This window comes from Centruroides sculpturatus, unplaced genomic scaffold (genome assembly GCF_000671375.1).
Source record: "Centruroides sculpturatus isolate CEXI.00-Female unplaced genomic scaffold, Cexi_2.0 scaffold878, whole genome shotgun sequence".
In the NCBI taxonomy this organism is placed as follows: domain Eukaryota; kingdom Metazoa; phylum Arthropoda; class Arachnida; order Scorpiones; family Buthidae; genus Centruroides; species Centruroides sculpturatus.
Window position 1 is genome coordinate 11,076 of NW_019385132.1, and position 24,564 is coordinate 35,639.

At 30.0% G+C, this 24,564-nt stretch overlaps 1 protein-coding gene across 1 annotated transcript in view; it reads right to left on the reverse strand.

The window, feature by feature from the left end:
• Nucleotides 1-6,693: 6,693 nt before the first annotated feature.
• The window catches only part of LOC111635216 (E3 ubiquitin-protein ligase RNF19A-like), a gene marked incomplete at its 3' end in the record, with an annotated part of 100,021 nt that continues 82,150 nt past the window's right edge, over nt 6,694-24,564 (reverse strand). The window contains exons 10-12 of the mRNA XM_023380112.1: nt 18,977-19,132; nt 7,706-7,916; nt 6,694-6,876 (exon numbers count right to left, since the gene is read on the reverse strand). Coding sequence (XP_023235880.1) covers nt 6,694-6,876; nt 7,706-7,916; nt 18,977-19,132 — 550 coding nt within the window. The remainder of the gene's footprint in view (nt 6,877-7,705; nt 7,917-18,976; nt 19,133-24,564) is intronic.

Genomic DNA, 24,564 nt, shown 5'->3' on the forward strand with positions numbered 1-24,564 from the left:
AAAATCATGGAGTTACCCTCATGTGATTTGCGTCGAATAACATATAATGTTTTGTTAACAGCAGTTAAACATGGTAAGAAAAGTTGGCCAGCTTCAGTTAAAAATATTTTTGATGGCTTGGGTTATTCCTTTTTATTTTTATCTCATTCAGCTTCTTTGTTGAGAACCCATTTAAATGCACTAATTCAAACTAAGTCAGATCAGTTGTGGAACTGGGATATGTCTTCAATATCAGCTAAACGAGTTAATCTGTGTGAATCACGCTTGGTCTGGTGTACAGCAAGTTACTTGAATTGTGAGACTAATTTTTCTACAAAAAGCCTTATTATGCAACTCAGACTAAACAGATTTCGAATTTTGTTCAAGGGTTACCGGATAAATATATCCAGTGAAGGGTGTTGTGAATTCTGTGGTGTAAAAGAAAAAGAAGATCTTCTGACTCATTTGTTTGAATCCTGTCAAGTGACATACCAACTAAAATGTTCTGTATTAGGGGAGGAGTTTAGATGTGATTATTTGAAGAATGAGGTTATGTCAAAAATTACCTTATTTAAGCTCTTCTCCTTTTTCTCTAAATCTTTGGAATTTCTTCGTTAATTTTACTATGATTTGTGTGTTTTTATATTATTATTAATTTGTCCCCATTGTAAGAAATTTAAATTTATATCAATAAACAATAATAATAATAATAATAATATAATTAATGTAACACTTTTGCAAATATTATAATACTCTTGGTTCCGAATAATTTTCTACGTGTTTAATTTATAGAACCTTATAAGAACCTATATTACTGCCAAACAGTTCGTGGTCCATGGCAAGACAAAAATTTTGATAAATGGTCCTTCATCACTAAAAGATTAAGAACCACTGTTTTAGATGCACAAATGGCACAAGAAAATATAATAAAAACTAAAACTTACAAATATTGGTCATAAGTAAAATTAATCACGTAAACAACTTTTAAATATAGGCATGCAAATTGATATAATATTGCATATGTATTTGTGCCATAATATAGTACAATAATGCTGTTTAGGTATATTGCACTTGATTAACATACAATTTTAAAAACTGATTTGATTTTATTAAGATTTAAGGATACAAGCAGGTAGTCAATTACAATTAAAGGAATCATAAATCACAAGAAAATATAGAAATTTTTGTGTGAAATTGATTTTATTGTTAATTCACTTTGTTAATCATTCTACAGTAGAGCCTCGATTATCCGACCCCCGATTAACCGTCACCTCGGTTAACCGACCATTCTAGTCGGCAAATTTCAAATGTCCGCTAGTGATGTGGTGCTACAATATTTGGCTATGTCTTGGCTACTTTAATATTATTTTTACGTGTTTTAGTTGGCAACACTGGATCGACCATGAAAGGGAGCCAGAGGCTTAATTTTCTAATTTTTAACGATACAATAGCGACGATTATTATTTTAAAAAATTTTGTTAGGCTTAACATCAATGAAAATTCAACGCAAAGCAGGTTAATAGCGATATACTAATATACTAATTACATGGGATCTAATAATATACTACACTAATAATGGATTTTTTCATACTTTTCGGTTATCCGACTTTTCAATTATCCGACCAACCCCAGTCCCCAATTGAGTCGGATAATCGAGGCTCTACTGTATTTTCAATTTTATAATTCTGGACAGTGCAATGCCACAGAAAGCAAGTTTTATTTATAGTTATATTTAGTTATATTATTTATTTTCCATTTTGTTTCAGTTATTTTGAATTTTGGGTAAATTATGTTAAACTTCACCTGCCATCTCAACACTTCCCATACTTCATTTGCATAATGAATGAAACTGCATCCCACTAATTTATGGATTAAATATGATTAAAATATATTATATACCAATATATACACATACACATCTTTATCTATATATAACAAAAATATATATCTTTATTGATTTGACTTGCATCTTCACAAGGGGGGAAATAATTGGTACACACACATTAATATATATGATAATATGATATTTATATGTTAATAATAATCATCATCATCATTATATCATAACATGACAAATGCAAATATATAAAGTAAACAAAATTAGTAGTTACTATTATGTTGTAAGAAATTTAATGAATCTTAAAAAAATTTATACACTTTAAACAATGTTAAGGAACTTACATCATTCTCAAGCAATGAATAAAAATGAAATTCATGTCCCAACAAAGATTCCTTTAGATATTCTAAAGGTTTACAAGAAATAAATATGCTTTCTTAATATCCTCAACAAGCAAATTACAGCAGGAGCATCTTGTATTTTTCATGATATTTATTTTTTTAGCATTAAAAGAAATAGAATATGCATTTAGTCTAAGCTGTATTATTGAAGATTTAATCTTATAATTCAGATTTGACAGTAAATAATTATGTATAGACCATGAAAATGATAAAGTACCAAATCAATTATATTTCTAACTAATATGCATCCTATCTTGCAACCAATATTTATCACTTAGTGCTTGTAATAATTCGGCAGAAAAATCATCATCATCTGATACATGAGATTGATAAGCATATGAAAATCCCAGCAAGAGAGATCTCCTCCAACCAATATTTAATAATGTTTGACCATAAGTCAACAGAAGATGATTGCTGTACTATCAATTTGTTGTAAACTAATTTTCTAAAGTCACATTCAGGCAAAATCAAGAATTTTAAACCAAAAACGAAACACATTCATATGAAGACCAATTACTAAAGTGGTCTGCTCAGTTCATATCTTATTAGGGATCCAGAAACTAAACGGTTTAAATGAAAAATCCAGTTTAAAAAACCATAATTGAACCTTTTCTAGTTTTTCCACAAAACTAAAACCCCAAATTGGAAACACACAACTTACACTCAATTTAATTATTGAATCAAAGTCTAAAATAATTCTTGACAGAAAACATCTTCATTTTTGTTAATTATTTCATTATATTTGTCATTTTCTGTTTAGAATCTAGCAAAACCCTTTCAAAATGAAATAAAAATGAACTTAGAGAAGAAAAGTGAATACCCAAGTATTTAAAATGAGACACTATTTCAAATTTCTTATCCAACAAAAAGAAGTTATCAGCCTTTCCAAGTTTTCTTCCTCTGTGAAAAATCAGTAATTTGGATTTATCTTCATTAATTGTCAATCTATTGTTTTTGCAATATTCAACTAAAAAGTTAAACTTCAATTGAAAGGAAACAACTGAGTTAGATAGCAATATAATATCATCCGCAAATAAAAGTCAGTCCAACTCAATCTGTGTGAATAATGCTATACCCATAATTCCTTTTTTTGTGTATAAAATCTGGAAGATCATTTATAAATAAATTAAAGAGAACAGGACTCTGGTTTACCCTGAGGTAATCCCTTATTTGAAGTCTAACAATCCATTCTGATAAAATCCTCCTCAATAACATAACTAGTGTTAGAAAATTGCTGTTTAAGTAAATTAATAAATCAATTGGAGATGCTCCACTTAGCAAGTTTCCACTATAAACTATCATAATCTATAGAATCAACACTTTTTCAAATCAATGAATTTTACATACAACTTACGGTGCTTTCTTGATAATGCTGACTGACTAATTTCCTGTAGAATAAAAAGATTATAGCCAACTCCTCTGTTTTTAAAGAAAGCACCCTGATTTAGGGATATAACATTAAATTCTTCAATCCAAAGATTTAGACAGTTTACCAAAATAGAAGAAAAAATTTTTCTAAATACATTAGAGAGGTTGCAGCTGACATTTTCAATGCAAAAATGTGAATGTTGGATGTTCAGCGCTGCCATCCTGTAAGCCTAGAAGTTTGACAATGGCATTTCAAACATCAAGAATGATTCTACCGATGTTCCAAACACCATTGTCAAACTTCTAGGCTTACAGGATGGCGGCGCTGAATGTCCAATGTTCACGTTTTTGCATTGAAAACTTTGGCTGCAACCTCACTATTAATTAAAGATATTAGTCTATAATTACTTGACACAGATTTGGAACCTTTCTTATATAAAATTTTTAAATGCACTTCTAAGAGGAAGAAAATCAGTTTAACTTAAAATCATGAAACATTGTTACCAAATTTACCAAAATATTACAAGAAAGATTTTACCACCTCATTTTTAATTTTATCTAGACTGGTGGCCTTATTATTTTGTAAAGAATCCAAAACAGACTAGCACCTCAAAAGAAATTGGGTCATCTAATAATAACACAGGTCTGCAAAAAAATTTTTTTAGTTGCATGGGATATTTTTGCTGAATTATATGTTTTAAAGATCGTAGATTCTAAACATGACTTTCGTAACATCCCATCATGTATAGGTTTTATTGTCTCTTATGAGAGATTCTGTTAGGGTGCCAAAATCACATCCTTGAGCTTTTGTACGTAGCTCTGTTACAAATTCTACAGTTTGTCCTGGCTTCTGTACAAGCGAGAAAAATACATATCTACTAATAATGTTCTTATATGGCTGGAAATGGTTCGTAAATTTAGCTAAGATTTCATCCACTGTCAGATTCGTGGCATTTTCCTCTAAATGGAAATTATTGTATATTTCTAAGCCTTTCTCTCCAATAATATGGAGCAGGATGGCTTTCTGCTGTGGAATACTTTTTGCAGGTAAATCTATTGCCGTTGCATAAATATCAAATCGTTGCTTCCATAAACTCCAATTTTCTGGATTTGATGTGTCCATGGAAAAAGGTTCCAGAGGAGTTAAACTATTCATCTCACTTTTTAAATAAATTATATATTTATTTCTGTTGCTTTAAAGTAATTGTTATATTAATATACCAAGGAGACTGTCTGTCTACCGCAGCATCAACCTTTGAATGAAGTGTTTGATTACTTGTTTAACTAAGCTGACGTGTTCGTTAAGCTTCGTTTCCTTCACTGGCTTAATTATCCACTGCCACCATGTTTTACGTGGTTTACTTAGTGTTTATACGTCCTTCGTGATGCACTTAAGACCCCCGCGAGACAGGAATACAGACACTTACTCTTGTGAGGACCCGGATTTAAGAAGGCTGAGATTTGAATATTTTTATTCATTTTCGTCTACTGTTTTGTTTCAAAACTAAAACGATTTTATAAAAGTTAGGGTTAACCCAAAAAGAGAAAAATAACCGACAAAATTTTCTCATAAAAATTGCTCATAAAACTCTGTTCCCAAGGGGGTACTTCCTTGTAAAAGATGAGTTAACTGTTGTGTCATAATTTTGTCACTTCGCCCACTATTGGTCAAAGATCATCCCCTGTGATGTACATGGGGAAATCTCAAAAAGAGAGCCCCGTATAAAAGGCAAGTGCGATGACGACACAGGAGGGGAAGTTATTTTTCTATACTGTGTATGTGTGGATTATCTGCCTCTCCTCGCCATCGTCTTAGATAGACTTTACAATTCTGACTTTGAGTACAACTTTGAACTTCAACTACGAACTTTGGACTGAATTACAACCCTGGGAAGAACGAGAACTCGGATCAACCCGAAATCAACGTTATAACTAGAGGTATTTATTCCACTAGCGAGAATATGTAAGCTCTCTCTTGAATATTTCCAACTCGCGGTTAGGGTTGCAACTAATATATATTTTGTCTGTTATCAACCCCGAAACTTATGAATTATGGAGTGAAAATCCCGAGAGGAAACTGTAACCTTGATTCCCTAGTTAATTATCTACGTAAAAATGCTCAACAATAAACAGGTATAATGTTAATGAGCTTGGATTGGTGTGTGTTTCTTCCGGTATTATCACCTCCATACTGAACCCAAAGTTCTCGACGAGATCGCTCATGATAATTTTGTCCTCAATCTAACACATATCTATCCACTAAGAAATTGATAGATTAGTGTCAGATCCTGACGTGAAATAAGGATCTAACGATCCTTAACTTTAAAACCTTTCCGCTCAAAAGAACCCATCCTTTCGACAAGCAAGATCGGACCTCAAGGTCTCGAGTCGAGTAATAGGTAGAAGAGTCAAGAACTCTTAAACGTCCTATCCCGATTAGTCTCACACTCTGAATGCTTTATTCGAGGTCCTACTTGGACCGGGTGATCTCCACTCTTATACATTAGTCAGGTGTTTTATGTGGTTTACTTAGTGTTTATATGCCCTTCGTGCCGCACTTAAGACTCCCTGTGAGACAGGAATACAGACACTTACTCTGAATGCTTTATTCAGGGTAGATATTTTCAAGCCATCTAATGTTCAAACTTAACTTTTACCTAATAATATTTGAAAATAACAACATAGCTTGTTAAAAATAAGACAAAATAGATATATCCCAAAATATTAAAATAAGATCATCATAATGAGATATAACACCCCATTATAAATCAGATAGTACTAAGAGATTATCATATAATAGAAGGCAATGCATAACAGAAATGTTAATAACTGTACTGTATTGACATTAGACTGTTTTGAAAATTAAAGATATATAAACTTCACAAATTTCTTATAAAATAATAATTTTTTAATGAATAAAAAGAGTTTGAGCATTATAATATTTAATAACAAACACATACAATCTTCAAGCTACAAATTATCAACTAGAAGTCTCAACTGCTTTTGGTTTAACAAAAATTGTCCAATGCATATATGTATATTAAATATTAGATATGACAATGAATTGTTAATTTTATAAACTAGTATATATTTATTAAATAAACTTACTTGTGAGCAATATTTCCAGCTAAAGAGGCACTTGCAATACTACCAGCTAATGCTGTATTACTAGCACTTTCTCTGTCGCTATCTCGATCTCTCATCATTCCCATGTGACTTCCACTTCCTAAACTCAGACTAGTAGACATTCCGAGAGATACTTCTCCAATACTTGGATTAACTCCTCTGTGACTAGCGGCAGTATCGACACTTACACCATCTATTTAAAATTTCTTAAAATGACTTTCATGACATTTAATTTTAAGATTAAAAACTACTATTTTTAACAACATTACAAACTTCTCAAATAACACAAAGTAAAATATTGAAAATAACTCTAACTTGTTTAATAATCAATTTAAATTTACTTCTTTCATAATAATTTCATACAATTTAAATGATGCAGTTATTTTATATTTTATGAAGTGTAGAATATATTTCAACATTATTGAATAATTTCAAATTTTATATATGAATTAGTAAAAATTTGTAGTTTGTTATTTTTAAATGTATTCCTTTATAAAAAAAAATATTCAAAGAGTTGTATCAGTTAATTAAAAACATTGGAAAGATATTTGTAAAATTTGACATTGCAATTTTAGAATAAAAAATAAACTAGTATTTGGAGTTTGAAGACGACACTGTTTTCTTTTTGACTACAAGAATAAATTGATGTACAAAAGTAACAACAATAAAATATATACTTTTCATTTCTTAACCATAAATGGTAGTTAAATATGCAAAATAAAATCATTTTGAAAAACTACACAAATGAATAGANATATATAAACTTCACAAATTTCTTATAAAATAATAATTTTTTAATGAATAAAAAGAGTTTGAGCATTATAATATTTAATAACAAACACATACAATCTTCAAGCTACAAATTATCAACTAGAAGTCTCAACTGCTTTTGGTTTAACAAAAATTGTCCAATGCATATATGTATATTAAATATTAGATATGACAATGAATTGTTAATTTTATAAACTAGTATATATTTATTAAATAAACTTACTTGTGAGCAATATTTCCAGCTAAAGAGGCACTTGCAATACTACCAGCTAATGCTGTATTACTAGCACTTTCTCTGTCGCTATCTCGATCTCTCATCATTCCCATGTGACTTCCACTTCCTAAACTCAGACTAGTAGACATTCCGAGAGATACTTCTCCAATACTTGGATTAACTCCTCTGTGACTAGCGGCAGTATCGACACTTACACCATCTATTTAAAATTTCTTAAAATGACTTTCATGACATTTAATTTTAAGATTAAAAACTACTATTTTTAACAACATTACAAACTTCTCAAATAACACAAAGTAAAATATTGAAAATAACTCTAACTTGTTTAATAATCAATTTAAATTTACTTCTTTCATAATAATTTCATACAATTTAAATGATGCAGTTATTTTATATTTTATGAAGTGTAGAATATATTTCAACATTATTGAATAATTTCAAATTTTATATATGAATTAGTAAAAATTTGTAGTTTGTTATTTTTAAATGTATTCCTTTATAAAAAAAAATATTCAAAGAGTTGTATCAGTTAATTAAAAACATTGGAAAGATATTTGTAAAATTTGACATTGCAATTTTAGAATAAAAAATAAACTAGTATTTGGAGTTTGAAGACGACACTGTTTTCTTTTTGACTACAAGAATAAATTGATGTACAAAAGTAACAACAATAAAATATATACTTTTCATTTCTTAACCATAAATGGTAGTTAAATATGCAAAATAAAATCATTTTGAAAAACTACACAAATGAATAGAATTTATTTATTAATATTAATAAAAATAAATGATATTCTTTCATAAGAATATTTAAAATGAAAGTTAAAAATGATTGAAAGGGTCAATTATCACCATATTCCAAAATTTACTTAAAAGTTTAATTTTATGCTCCATACTGAACCCAAAGTTCTCGACGAGATCGCTCATGATAATTTTGTCCTCAATCTAACACATATCTATCCACTAAGAAATTGATAGATTAGTGTCAGATCCTGACGTGAAATAAGGATCTAACGATCCTTAACTTTAAAACCTTTCCGCTCAAAAGAACCCATCCTTTCGACAAGCAAGATCGGACCTCAAGGTCTCGAGTCGAGTAATAGGTAGAAGAGTCAAGAACTCTTAAACGTCCTATCCCGATTAGTCTCACACTCTGAATGCTTTATTCGAGGTCCTACTTGGACCGGGTGATCTCCACTCTTATACATTAGTCAGGTGTTTTATGTGGTTTACTTAGTGTTTATATGCCCTTCGTGCCGCACTTAAGACTCCCTGTGAGACAGGAATACAGACACTTACTCTGAATGCTTTATTCAGGGTAGATATTTTCAAGCCATCTAATGTTCAAACTTAACTTTTACCTAATAATATTTGAAAATAACAACATANATTTAATTAAAAAAATTACAATCAGAAAATATACTTTAAATATACAATGTAATAATTTTTATTTTGCCTTATTAAATCCTGAAATTGAGTCGTATAATACATTCCCCCAATTTTAAATCATCATTATCTATATACACATTAATCCAATCCTTATATTTATGTAAGTAATTAGTTCTACAAAAGCAGGGAATAAATAGAGCCATGGAGTAGTGTCATAAACAACATAACTCCACTTCAACACTTAATAAATAATATGTACCTGTAAGTGGCAGAAAAATAAACCTTATACATAAAATGAAGTATGTTAAATTACAAATTCCAAAAGTTTAATTTTATTCCTATTGATATAGTTATACAAATATTTTGTTTATAATAAAAGGTTATGTGCATTTTGACATATCAAAGATGGTTTAATATCTTTGATATGTCAAAATGCACATTATGTTATAACATGTTAAACTGTTTGCCTTTCCCAAACTCATAAGAGATAGATCTTGAAATAGTGTACATGAAATACTGTATCATGTGTTAAATATAGTACAAATAGAATGTAATACAAAAAAAAAATAATAATAAAAGAATCATAATCTATAAAAACATTTTATTGTAATTTCAAGCTAAATGTACAGTTGTATTTATGTCAATGTCTTGAAACTGTGGTTTCACTGTCACATTCTGCTACACTACATATGTTTGCTACACAACTGCAGATAAGATTATAGAACAAATTTAATTTAATTATATATACCTTGTAGAACTCCCAAATTTGTAAAGTTAATTTGCTTTAATGCATTTAATCCTTAAAAATTTTTAATTCATTCATTGTGGGGACATCTGGTGTCTAGTTGATTATTTAAAAATTTTTCATGTTAAAGTGAATTTGTATAAAGGGAAGCTTTACTGTATGTAATGTATTAACCCTGAACAACAGTATGGAATATTTTGTAATTGCTGCAGAAAAATTATTTTAATTCTTAAATATTCAAACTCACAAAAATTTTATTGGACTTTTAAATTGGCAAACATAACAGACATATTTGAGTATTTACAAACCAAATTTTGTAAAGATATGTACATAAATTACAAAATTACAGCATAAATACCAACCAATGCCAAAAATCTATCGGGCTAGTTTAAGGCTAATTACTAAATGAATTACCTAACCAATTTGGCTCTAGAGGTAAGCGTTAGGCGCCATCTCTTATTAACATTAATAATTATAAATTAATTAATTAATTTAAATAATTTAGAACCGCTGGGAGAAAAAATCGGCCCGGAGCGGGACTCGAACCCACAACTCCTGCTTACCGTGCAGATGCGTTGCCAGTTACGCTACCCGGACCTCCGATCCGATCTCCTCTTCCAGCGTATATAATCTAACTACTTAACCATCGACGGTTATTACAACGCCGGCTGGGGACACATTCAGTGCCCACGTCCTACTTCCCATACGGCTCNACCAAATTGACACTAGAGGTAAGCATTAGGCGTCATCTCTATGAAGCATATAGGAGCTAATGTTATAACGTTAGCTTCTATACACTGGAAGAGGAGATTGGACTGGAGGTCTGGATAGTGTAATTGGCAATGCATCTGCATGGTAAGCAGGAGTTGTGGGTTCAAGTCCCACTCTGTGCCGATTTGTTCTCCCAGCGGTTCTAAATTATTTAAATTAATTAATTAATTTATAATTATTAATGTTAATAAGAGATGGCGCCTAACGCTTACCTCTAGAGCCAAATTGGTTACGTAATTCATTTAGTAATTAGCCTTAAACTAGCCCGATAGATTTTTGGCATTGGTTGGTATTTAGCTATATTATATATTGTGTTTAGAGATGTTTGTATAAAATTACAGCATTTTAAATAAAGTAAGAGGTGAACAAAAGTATGGAATCATAAAAAATATTAACCAAAAGTATGGAATGATGATGATTAACATTTCGTAAGAACACCTTTTGTCCTAATTAAAGCCTTAATTCTTTGTGACATTGTAGAAATGTTTTCTACTCAGTTCTAGATCAACTTCTGACCATGATTCTTTGACTATCTTCTTTAATTCTTCTAAAGTTGTAGCTCTCTGTTTTTTAGAGATCACTTTTTTCAAAACATTCCAAACATTTTCAATGGGAGATATATCTGGATTGTTGGCAGGCCATTCTAAATGCTATATGTTATGTTCTTTAATTAAGCCATTGCTTAACCTCTTTCTCTTCCCATTTTGAATTAATGCTACTTGATGACAAAAATCTGTTTTCCTTACAATTTTAATAAAATTACAGTCATATCTCTTGATTTTAGATCTTGGTCTTCCAACTCTTTGCTGATTTTTCATGCTTCCAAATGTTTTAAACTTTAAAATTATTTTTAAAACTGTCTCTTGAGAGTAGTGTAATGTTTTTGCTTTTATCCTTTCTAATTTTCCTTCTTGATGCTTCAAAATTAACTGTTTGTTATCTTCACTTAATTCACTATTAGATGCCATCATTCACTTCATTATTATGCTCACTTCAATTTTATACTTCATTATGATCAGGATCCATACAGGTAATTCCATCTGTGATTCCCTGACCAATTATGACATTATTCCCTGACTTATTAACGTTTCTGTATTTCCCCTTTCCATTATATAATATTCAGCCAAGTTTATTTAATCCCATTTTATACTCAATTATATAAATTTTTTTTATTAAAAAACACTTTATTCACTTATGAAAACTGTGTAAAGTTGATTATGTAATTAGCTATGTCATTTCTACATCATATAAAAAATTTCATAATTTAATTTAAATTAATTTGTAAATTTTATTTAAATAAGAAAAAGATTTGTGTAGTAAAATAAAATTTTATTAAAGCAAGGAGGCAGTAAATTCAAAATAATTTGAATAGAAAAATGGTCCAGCACAGACCCATTCAAGGTTGTTACATTTCTTCCTATCCCTCCCCAAAACTTAGTGGGAATGACAGTTTTGGAAGGAAAGCAGGTTGTCGTCGATGACATTTTTGAAAATCCAATTTTTAAGTATGGTAATATTTGGTATACTTCTAAAATTCCGCAGGCCATATGAAGATGAAAATTTTCAGTTAGAGAAAAGACATATCACAGATCATCAATCTGTCAAAATTGACAGGATTATTATTTCCACATACTGTATATGGCCAGCAGTGAAGAATACAATGAATAAAAAATAGAGATTGCATGAGGTCTGCCATTTGTTCCAAAATGCACTGTACACAATATTTATTTATTTATCAAAAATTAAATTAAAAAATAAAGCAAAATTTAAGCCAACTAACAGTTCTTTGCTTCTGCCTCACAGCATTAACTGCCAGCAATGAGTTAACCAAATGTTGTGCAGGTCAAAAAAATTGGGAGGATTGTGTATGGGACACAATTGCAATTGTTTAAGAAATAAATCCATCTTTGTGTTATTAGAGGAAGCATAAGATGCAAACGAATAAAGTCTTGGTGATTATCACATTCCAAGTCGATATCTATCAGTTCAGGTGGCAGCACACTCGAAATATTCGTGTCAGAGTTGACACGCTCGGTTTTTATTACACTCTCTATACAATCTGCATCATTCAGCATTAGTCATTTTAGGCTTTTCTGATTTCTTTTAAATGTTTCTTTCCAATGATATATGCTTTTTAGATTTCTGTTCATATTTCTTTTGCAATTTCTTTAACATTGTGAAAATTTTCTTCGACTCGCACACTTATTGTCTTATAACTTTACATATTCTGTCTTGTTGATTATTATTGCTATATAATATTTTAGTCCTGTCCTCCTGTACAAATCAACACCAATTTCAACATCCTATCTTTTCACAATCCAGTTTCACTGCCCAAACACCTTGACATTTTCAGTGTTCACGCACAATTGCTACTCCTCCCCCACAAAGCTGCACACAAAATTTAAATTGTTAGATAATCATTTATAGTTTATGAGATATAAGTGCAACAAATCTTGCCATTTTTGTTTGGTCACTCCAGTTTTCATAGACCTCTCTTTACTGAACCAAACTCAAAGACATGTTCCAATCAAAAAAGAGTGGGAGCGACAATGGATTCCACAGTATTTGCAGATCCCGACTTTTTCTGCTAAAAATCTTTACTTCCTGATTTTTCAGATCTGTGCAGACCCTGTATGGTAACATTATAAAATGTATTTACAAGAGTATTATTCAGTTTACCATGTTAAAATCAATATTTTTTAATATAATAATTTTTTATTATAATAATCATCAAAATATTCCCTACCTTTGTATAATATCAATATTTTTCATGATTTCATACTTTTGTTCAACTCTTACTTTGTTTAAAATACTGTAACTTTGTAATACAGTCAACCCCCCTATAACGTGGGTTCCTATAACGGAAATTCTTATAACGTAGCAAAAAAATTGCGGCAGTATTCGTATAAAGGGACTCGTAAAACGTCGTTGCTGACTCATGTCGTGACAAGATTGATCAAATTTGGACCAATAGTGGATGAGCAGCCGAACTACTTCTCGCCGTCCAGTGCCACACTACGGAAAGTTTAGGCGGGTAAATTGAGTTTACTATCGTCTGTACAGTATTATATATAAATTATATATAAATTAAGTACTCTACATATAATTATATATTAATTACAGTAGAGCGTCGTTTATCCGAATCAATTGGGGACTGGGGTTGTTCGGATAACTTGTTTTTCGGATAACCGATTATGTACGAAAAAATATGCCATGTTGAAGTTTTTCTCCGTTGCGTGTCGCTTCGCGTTGAATTTTCGTCCATGTTAAGCCTAATGTAAACTTTTCAAAATAATAATCGTAGCTATTGTATCGTTAAAAATTATTTCTTTATTTTTTACAAACAAAATAAATATATTGAAAAATATAAAACCAAAAATAAAATTATACTTTAGAAGTTAATCTAGTATCAAAAACGTTCGATTCAGCACAACACACAGTCTTCAGAAAAACACCACACAAAAGTGCCAGTGCTGCCAGCTAAAACACACACAACAAANGATGTCAAATGGTGCACATTCGGTAAGTAATCCTACAATTTTTTGTTTATAGCATAGTTTATACGGATTATTCCCAAAAAATTATATGTGTTTTGGAAATGTTGAGTCGAATTAGTCTAGAATCGGTTAATTTTATAGAAGAAAACCTTTCAAACAGCCTTAGTCCGAAAACTTCACACGTGTCGGGCTGTGATTGGCTCATGTATTTAAGGATTCCTACAACGTAAAATTCTTATAAAGTGGAACATATCTAAGCGTTATAGGTGGTCTACTGTATATTCAAATATCTCTATGATCTCTGGTATGTAAATACTTTAATATGTCTACTATATTTGCCAGTTATTAAAAGTTCAATATTATTTTTGTGAGTTTCATTATTTAAGAATCAAAATAATTTTTCTGCAGCAATTACAAAATAATCCATACTTTTGTTCAGGAGTTGTATGTATGCTAATAGCATAAATCAAGTACAGTGGGTGATTGGTTAACAAACACTTCGAACTATGAACAAATCAGATAATGATTTGATTACGAACAAAACAAATAACGCAAAATATTTTTATGTTCAGACAACAAACACATGTTCGGATACCGAACACTTCACAGAACAAACACAAGAAGAATCAGCATAAAATAATGAATACCAATTGTCTTCCCTTGTCTTCAGGCAACAATTCAGAACTTTTCAGAGCGCGAGAGACAACGACATCAACGCTCAACCGATATATACTGATTGGATAGCATTCCTCTAAACTTTGAAACTCTCCCTTGTAATTCCAGCCTTTTATTTTTCTGACAGAAATAATTCTTTTATAGTACTCGCGAGACTGTCAGGTGGGCACCTGTTAAGTTTTGTGTGTTTTTATTTTCAAAAGGTGAGTATAATAGCAAAAGTAGAGAGTGGGAAGATGATGTCTGATGTTGCTGGGCAATATGGCTCGAACAGGTCTACAGTAGGCTGCAGTTCAATCTTTTCTAAAAAGGACATTGTATAATCAAGAAGACTCAAGCAGCTAAAGTACTAACAAAAATCACATCTGAGAAACAAAGAACATTGAAGAGCTCATAATGGAACTTGAAACGGATCTGACGACAGAACACCAAGAAATTTGGAGAGAAATGTTTTCTTCTGAAAAAGAGGATTAATGCTGATATCTGCTATTAAAGATTTGAAGAAGTGGGAGGATGTCAGAACAACGATCTTAGAATGGCATCCAAACCAGGTTGAGGTTAATAAGCTTGGGGATCTCTACAATTACAATGCTATTAATTACTTCTGAAAAATCCTGAAGGAGAGAGAAAAGCAATCAACATTAGACAGATTCTCTAACTCCCACAAATGGAAAAAACATGACTAATAAAAATGCAAGACTGTGTATATATGTATTTTTACTGTTACATATAAATAAATGTAGTAAGAAAGTATATATATTTTTTATTTTTTGGGATCTCCAGAACAAATTAATCAAATTCCCATAAAAATCTATGGTAAATCAATAACCAGTTAACAAACAATTCGGATAGCGAACAAAGTCTTGGAATGGATTATGTTCGTTAACCGATCACCCAGTGTAATTCATTTTTGTTAGTTTCAAACAAAAATGAATTAATTTAATCAAAAAAATTTTTCTTTATATTCTCAAATTGATGTCCTTTTAAGGAATAAAATATAATCTGCAAGACCCAAATCAATAGAATTTCATTCATTCTATTCATTCACTCTGCTAAAAAAACTTCTTAATAATCACTTCAAAATGAAAGTATGCATTATTCAAGCAAGATAAATCTATGATTTTTTCCTGAAATGGAAGCTTTGCCTAGTAAATTCTTTTAACCAATACAAAAGTTCTACATAGCATTCCTTACATATTGTTTGATATAGCATAACTAATTCCTTATAAATGATTTTTGTTATTAAAAAAAAGTGTCTTATATTGTTCTGTCACTAAAAACAAGACAATAATTTCTTTAATTTAAAATCTATGTGAAAATAATAAATAATTGGGCAAACTTAGTAAGGAAATAATCAAATTGATAAGATTCAGCATTTCTATGCCAGCTGGTCTATTTTACTTGCATTTTGGTGAAGCCCAGTCAGTGAGTAAGGAACTTAATTTCCAAACAATACAACCAGCAACTTCTAAATAATACCACTTAAAGTAGAATTAATTAAAAAAAATGACTTCAGATAAAAATCTTTCATTATTATTTAAAAGAAAACATCTATTTGAAAAAGTTTTTTTTTAAATTTTTTCAATGCATCTGACTTGGTTCCTAAATGGCATTTTTTTCCTCTGGATAGCCTACTTTACAGGGTCCCCTGCAATTCGGCTTCTCTGTATTATTTGTCATTTTGCTGAAAAGCTGCCATTCGTAGGTTAGTGATAAAAAATAATTTTATATTGCTAAGTAACATTTGAGAACCCCCATATCGGTTTATATGCATATATATTTGTATAATAATTTTATTACACGACTTCCGTGTATTGCTTGATATTTGAAACTGATTGTCACAACTACTGTGCACATATTTTATTTACATTTATATAAAAGTATCTTGTATCACTATTTTCTTTTATTTATTATTTAGATACAGTTTATTATTCATATAACACAAACTTGCAAGGAGATTCCACACACTGCAGTACACTATATATAGTTACTTGACCTTGAAACACGGTTGGTCAATGTTTGCAGGTAATTCCTAACAATACTTGTGAGGAAGTGAGTTTCTAGACATGTGTATTAGAACCCCCTAAATACTAAAATATATCATGTTATTTTGTAATCGTTTTTATATTTGTTTGTTATGTTATTACCTATATTATATGCTAAGCTTGAACCTCACTAACCTAACATCTTGACAATAGAAACTTTACAGAAAAAACTCCCACAAATAATAATAATTAAAGTAATTTATAATACACTATTTTATAAAATACATTTCTACGAAATTTTAGTATAAAACTTTATTCCTTTCTTACATATTATTTATAAACTTATTATCTTTCACGTAAAAAAAAATTGCAACAGATCACATGACATGCACTGCATTTCGGTGTACAGAGCTAAATGTCCTTGAGAACAGCGGTAGGTAGCCATTTGCGGGTTATCATTTCTCTGACATGTTTATCACTTCAGTTTTACTATATGTTGTAAAGATTTTAATACATAACAAACATAAGCAAGAAAATATAGTAATTATTTTAAGATAAATTTCTTTTAAAAAAGTATGAGAGGGCTTCAAAAAGTTCATGGAAAAAGGATAGTATGAAAAAACAATTTCAGTTATTATGTTTATTTTTCAACATATGCTCCATTAAGGTCGATATGCTTCTACAAACATTGATACCAGCCTTTAAGTTCGTCTGAGTAGAACTGAGGGTCTTATGATCTGAACCATGTCAGAGCAGCTCTTTTTACATCTTCAACTGATGGAAAATTGGTACCTTTCAGCGACTTATCCATTGTTGACTTCTTTGGAGCATTATCACCATAAACTTGTTTCAGAGCATCAATGTTTTGCCTATTCTCCCAACCAAGTTTCACCGTGAACTTTGTTTGTTCTCATCTCGATTTTGGTGGATTCCATGTTGATTGAATGGTGCTTGACTTTCAACTGATTCTTACCTACATTTAAGGGTTCATGTTTGAACATGTTATAACACATTGGTACAAGAATGTTCAGGTGCATTGAAATCAAAATCCTTCCAAACAATTTTTAGTTACGGACTTTTTCCACAAACTTTTTGAAGCACCCACGTATTAGAATTTGGGGAAAAGGAATCAGTTTGTTAGGCAAAACAGATCTTATGGCATTTTCATCAGTGCCTATGCATGAACAAACTTTGTTGTATCTCTGCATTCTATTGTCACTTCATTTAAAACGTTGACAATACTCTAATGTTAAGCTTAATTATAATTCTGATACTATTTACAATTCAAATATATCCAAAAAGACTATTAGTATGCAGCATTGAAATAATGTATTATGTAGAAGAATGTAGAAATAGTGCTGCAGAATGTAAGTAAAATTCAACTACTCAAACTGGGGTATACACGTAAATAAACACTGCACATATAATCAATATTCAGCAAGAAAAACTATAAGAAAGCCTATTCAACATGGATGAAAACATTTGCTTTCTTGTAGTTTCTCTTGCTGGATATTGGATATATGTGCAGTGTTTATGTAGGTAACATTTGTGTTTATTTTGTTTGAAATGTTAAAATAAATGAAAAGTATAAGTAATTTTTTAAAATAAATTAATATTAATGCTCTTATAGGATGAAAGTATACAATTTTCCTATAATTTTAAATCAACAGTGTTTCTTACAATTAAATAAATACAGAGAATGATATTACCAAAGAAATTAAATAAAATATAATTATTTATAGTAAAATTATATTTTTCTTAAATATTTTGAAAAACTTTTGATTTTGAATAAAGTAACTTTTATTTAATTAAATCTGACCAATCTAGTGATGGTAAGGCATTGTTTTTAATTTACTAGATAATTGATTTATACCTTATTGGGCATGGAAGTTTGGGTTTGCTGAATTCTAATAGCAAATATTTTCAGAAAGAGATTTGTAATCTCAATGATGTGTTATATTGCTCTTAACTGAAGCAAAGTCAGTTTTTCTTTTTAATTTTGCTTTATAACACACTTATTTGTACTATAGTTCATTAATACAAAGATAAAAACATTGAGTTAATATTCTCTGTTGATGTAAAACTCATTTTCTCTTTTAAATAAATTTTACGTAATTCTGTTAAATTTTTATAAAATCATCAAAATAAATTTATTATTATTACTATTAATAATAATCAAACAAAAGTAAAAACTTACCAGCTGCAACACTACTTCCAATACCAATATCATTTTCTTCATCAAATTCAATACGTACACCTGAAGCAGATGTTGTCACTCCACAACCACCAGAACGGCACAAAGATATTGGAACCACTCCATATACATATGCTAAAAGAATAGGCACACCAATTCCTAAAAAAAAATTAAAATTATACTGAATTTTAATTTGTTTAAAATATATAATAGAAATTAAAATATTTAGAGTTAATATTAAATAGTGAATTTGCATGACAATCTTTTCTATCACACTTACAAGTTTTTAATGTAATTTTAAATATCATGGATGCATTTGCACAGGAACTTGTTCTACTTATAATGCTACATTTTGAAAATAAGACTATTGACTATTGATAGCTTCAAGGAAGTAACTAATTTAACTAAACAAAATTGTTGACTGAGAAATATTAAAATGATCAAATTTTATTATTATACAAAACCTAAACAATCTTTGATTCGAAAGAACTGAAAAATAATTTTGTATATAAATCTATGCAGAGAGCTGCTAAGGAACAGAATACTTATATCAAACCATTAATTTAATAATCAAGAATCTTCCAAATGCAAATTTCTGATATATGTTCAGATTATAATTTGTGGATTCTTTTAAGTCTTTCAGTGTCAGAAAAATAATGCCTTCTTGCTCACCACATTTGAAAAAGTGATGCCATCTTTTGCTACATCTTAGTGCCAATAATAAGTAAAAGACTATTCTAATTGGCTACCATTACAACCTTATTTTATAAGGTAAGCTCATAATGGGAGACTTCGTTTATGAACATTCATAAGTATAAAGTTATAACAAAGCATTTTTCACAGAAAATACTGATGCACAAACTCACTAATAACTGAAACAATTATAAATTTTATAAAATAAAATTGTAAGTTTGATATTTTGCACCAAAGTACTAAAAACTAGTATTTCTCAATTTTGCCCATTACAGATTGATATAACTGAAAAAATGGAAAATGAAAAATTTGAATTGCCTGTCCAAAAAAATAGTAGTTTACAATTCAGAGTTCCCACACTTTTCCAAAATGAAATTCTAGGTTGTTTCAAGAGTCAATCAAAATTTCCAGAATATGCAAACAAACACAGCCACACCCTGGTATCCATATTCTCTGTATTTAAATTTCCATAACAAACTATGTTCTTTATTACTTGATGCAATATCCAAACCAAATAAGCTGAAGATTCTGAATTACTAAATGTGCTCAGAAGAACACATGTAAAAAAATTTCAAAACTTGTAGTAAGTTGCTAAAAATAAAAAGCAACTCTCCTCAATGTCTGTTTTCATTTGTTTCAGTGGAAGTGTGTGTATGTTCTACTGTAGTTGCATAATTTAATGATTTTACCATAAAATTTCAGCACAACATTACAAGTTTATTCTTAACAGCTCGTTACAGTAGGCTCATTTGTTTTTTTTTTTCATTACAGTAGAAACTCAATAATTTATCATGTTCTATAATTCATCAACTTGAAAAGGTGTTATTTTCAGATGATGACTCATATTTCACAGTATGTAATAGCCAGTTCTTGTCAACTGCTGTATTAAGCATTAATTTAATAGAAAAGTACTGCCTGTTGATTATTACACCCAAAAAAATGCATAAATAGATCAAGACATTTTTACAGTCTGGTTTTGTAATGTATTTGTAGTTCAGGTAAGATCATATCTTAGATATAATTTATCACAAAAAATACTTTAAATTATGATAATGACCCAGCACATCTGTTATGGACAGTCACTTATAATGTAACAATTATCAAAATGACTCTCTCAAACAAACAAGTTCTTGGTGATTTCAAAATCTCTTGGAGGAAAAATGGAGTGCTAGAGAATTTAATTGTCACATTCCTAGTTATAAAATTTGGAGGAGAGGGGCATAACACTGACTGAAGTTTTAGTGGTCACCCAGCACTGGGTCTAAAGTGAAAAGTCAAATGCTTCCTCAAGGGTGCAGCCAGGACTATATGGACACAACTGCATTTTCTCTGAAAGGGAAGATAAACATATTTTCTGTAATTTACGGGACATCATTCAAGAAGGAGCGTAATCCTACCACACTTCACTACGAACCTTCACTACACACGATTACTGACAGCACCATCATTATCTAGGCTATATATCTCTATTGTAAGCATAGCTTTATTGTTTTATTAAATGAAAATATTACTGTCAATCCGTGTCAGCACAAATCTGTTTTCAGTACCACTACATCCATGTAATCCTTTACAGAACAAACCAGTTAAAGCAGTAACCAATGTGGCCTAACTTTCTGACAGTGCTGCCCTGGTGGAAAGTTTGTAGTTTGTCTCTAGACACTTTTTTAACACACTTCTTATGAGATTTCTCCATCCTTATAATCTAGTAATTGTGACTGAGTTATTACTTACAAAACATTCTTTAATTAATGACCTCAGTAAATGTCTGTTAATAAGATAACTGGAATTTATAATGTTTAAGGTCATGCTAAAAAACATGAATAGTTAAGGAGGGTTTTTTTAATGTTTTAGTGTCAATTGGGAAAACTGAAGTTATTTAAATGGACCAGGAATAAATTAATATTTTTCACATAAGAAATAATGAAAAACCTTTCCAAATATCCAATTCCTGCTTTTTGAATAATTTTCAGGGACACATTGGATTCTGATAACAGAATACATGGCTGTACAATAATTTTTTTTACTTCCAGTGTTGGATGTCAATTTGACTTATGTCAAAAATACTACTTTGCTCGCTTTGTGCAATTTTGGAGAGGCACTGCCATTTTAATGGTCCATTATCTTACGTTCTTGCACATCAATAGTGTTGCCAATCAGAGTTACTGTTCCTCTGACTTGGAAGTTTTGTGTCAAAATTACTATGCTATTGCTCATCCTCCCAATTTTTAATAGCACTTTTCCAGTTTTCTGTTGCATGTGCCTTGTACATATATAATGTTTTTCCATCATTTAATTTGTTTTATTAAGAACTAGCATTGTGATCTAATCATATACAATTGCCTGAAGCAGTTTAAGTATTTTCTTCATAACATTTTGAATGGGCATTCCACACATCTGGTCCTAATAATTACATAGCTACTTAACCTGATGAACTGACAGCAAAATAATGAACAAGAATAAAAATAAATTTTAAAATCTTATTCTCACTTAAAAGTTGAGAGGAAACAAAAAATAGAAAAAATTTCCCATTTCTGAAGCAAAGAGAGTCTAGAAAACAGAGTTTAAAAATGTTTTACTTTTCTGTTGATTATCAGTTTTTTCATTTTTGTACATAACACAAAAAAAAAATCAATCATAATTTTGATAGATTAATGTGACAAACACAATGAAAACCTCAACTGCTTACAACAAAACAATCAATGCTAAATTAGAAAATAAAACGTTTTGTCTATCTATTACTATGTAATATACAAAAAAAAATGCACAAAGGAGAAGGAATTGAGCATAAAATATATGACGACCAAATGACTTGCTATCAATCATACTACCTGTCTATCTTTGAAATCTGATGTCATTTCAATGGCATCAATAGTGGAAATTATTTGAATTTTTTTTTTTTTGCAAAACAAAAACATTCTAGAGTTGTGGAGGAAGAAATCAACAAAAGGAAGTTCTCTCTATTTTCTATTTCTGCATTAAAGAAACCAATGATAATTTAGTACATTTCCTTCACTTCTCCAAGAACTGTGGAAATCTTGATTTAAAAATTTATTAAATAAAATATTTTGGAAAAGAATAAGAAACTGAAAGAAAGTCTAAGCAATATTTTATTTTATACCAGCTTCCCAAGAATAATAAGAACCTATTTGATGACATGATAAAGCAAGATTTACAAGACAGACAGGAGCTTCCCTACTTATGAACATTTAACTTATGAAGTTTCAGACTTACTGTACAATACAAGCAATTTGACTATACAGCTAAAATATAAATTTCATATGGATTCTGAAGTTCTCTTGCCAGTCGTGGGTGACATTGCAGTCAATTTTTGGCCAGTAATAAATAAATTTTTAATAAATAATGCAGATTTATTTCTATTGCATATAAAAATTTTTTGCTTTTGTGTAAATTCTGAAATTCCATCACTGCTAATGAGATGGCATTAAAGTTGATAACTTTGGAGTAACATAATTTGTCATTATTGTTTGCAATTTTTATAAACTTTTACAATTAGTGCTTCAAAAATACATCAAAAACAATATTAAATCTGGCAGTGGAGATAGATGCAAGAAGTGTTGCTCTATTACTGTGAAAAATAAACTTGGTAATCAATAGGATGATTAACACGCCAAATTAATATATAATAACAAAAATAAAGACACCGAGTTCAGCATTACATGCATACGTTTTTTATCACAAGCACTTTCAACGAACTTATAGTCGTCATCCTCAGGCAAATACAGATATTTACCAAAAATTTTTTTTTTTTTTAAATGGAAATAATCCAATGCAGAATAGAACGCATAAAATAAGTTGAATCTTTGTTAAAGCCATTAAGAACATATAGTAAATTTATTTCGTGTTCTTAACGGCTTTAACAAAGATTCAACTTATTTTATGCGTTCTATTCTGCATTGGATTATTTCCGTTTAAAAAATTTTTTGATAAATATCTGTATTCGCCTGAGGACGACGACAATAAGTTCGTTGAAAGTGCTTGCGATAAAAAATGTATGCATGTAACGCTGAACTCAGTATCTTTATTTTTGTTATTATAAAAATAAACTTGACATTATGAAACTAAATGTTTAGGTAAAAAAACCCATGTTTGAAACACTCGCTATTAAGCAGTAGCAAGTGAATAAATGAACATAATGTACTCTCTTAAGTACATTAAAAGATCAAACATTAATAATATGTGATTATTTCTGTGTACAAATGTATTTTCTAGCTTAGTTTTCAACTTACAAGCATTACAACTTAACACAAAACCTTGGAAACCTAGCCTGTTAATAAGTAGGGAGCACCTATATATCTATATATATATCTATATATATATATGGTCAGATGAATGTAACAGTTAAGGTGCTGGTCTGGGAGACCTGGAATCAAATCTGGGAAACTCTCCAGAAATTTTTCATAGGTGGTCTTGTCTTGATATGTCTGGCCCACAAGGCCACCCTCATTGTGGACCTGGCTGAACCCTAAGTAAGTAAGTAAGTAAATGAAAAAGTCCTAAGTGCCCACAAAGCAGAATTTATATAGTTGGATAAACTTAAAATGATATTATAAAATAGTAATGTATGTAATAATCCAATGTATTTAATAAAGCTTTCAACCTGTCCCACGTTATTCCCAATATATGCTGAAACATATCATGGTCATCTCTGGTCCACTAATCATGGCCAGCAGGTCGAGACCTGAGATATTTCGTTTCAGCATCAGAATGTTTTTTAAACTAGATGTCACTAGTCGTTATAATTTTTATATTAAAACTTACTTCTGAAATATAATTTTTTTTGTTTTTACATTTATTAATATATCTATTTTGTTTGTGCAAAATAAAAAAATAATTTTGGACGATACCATAGCCATGATTATTTTTTTCAAAAACGTGTA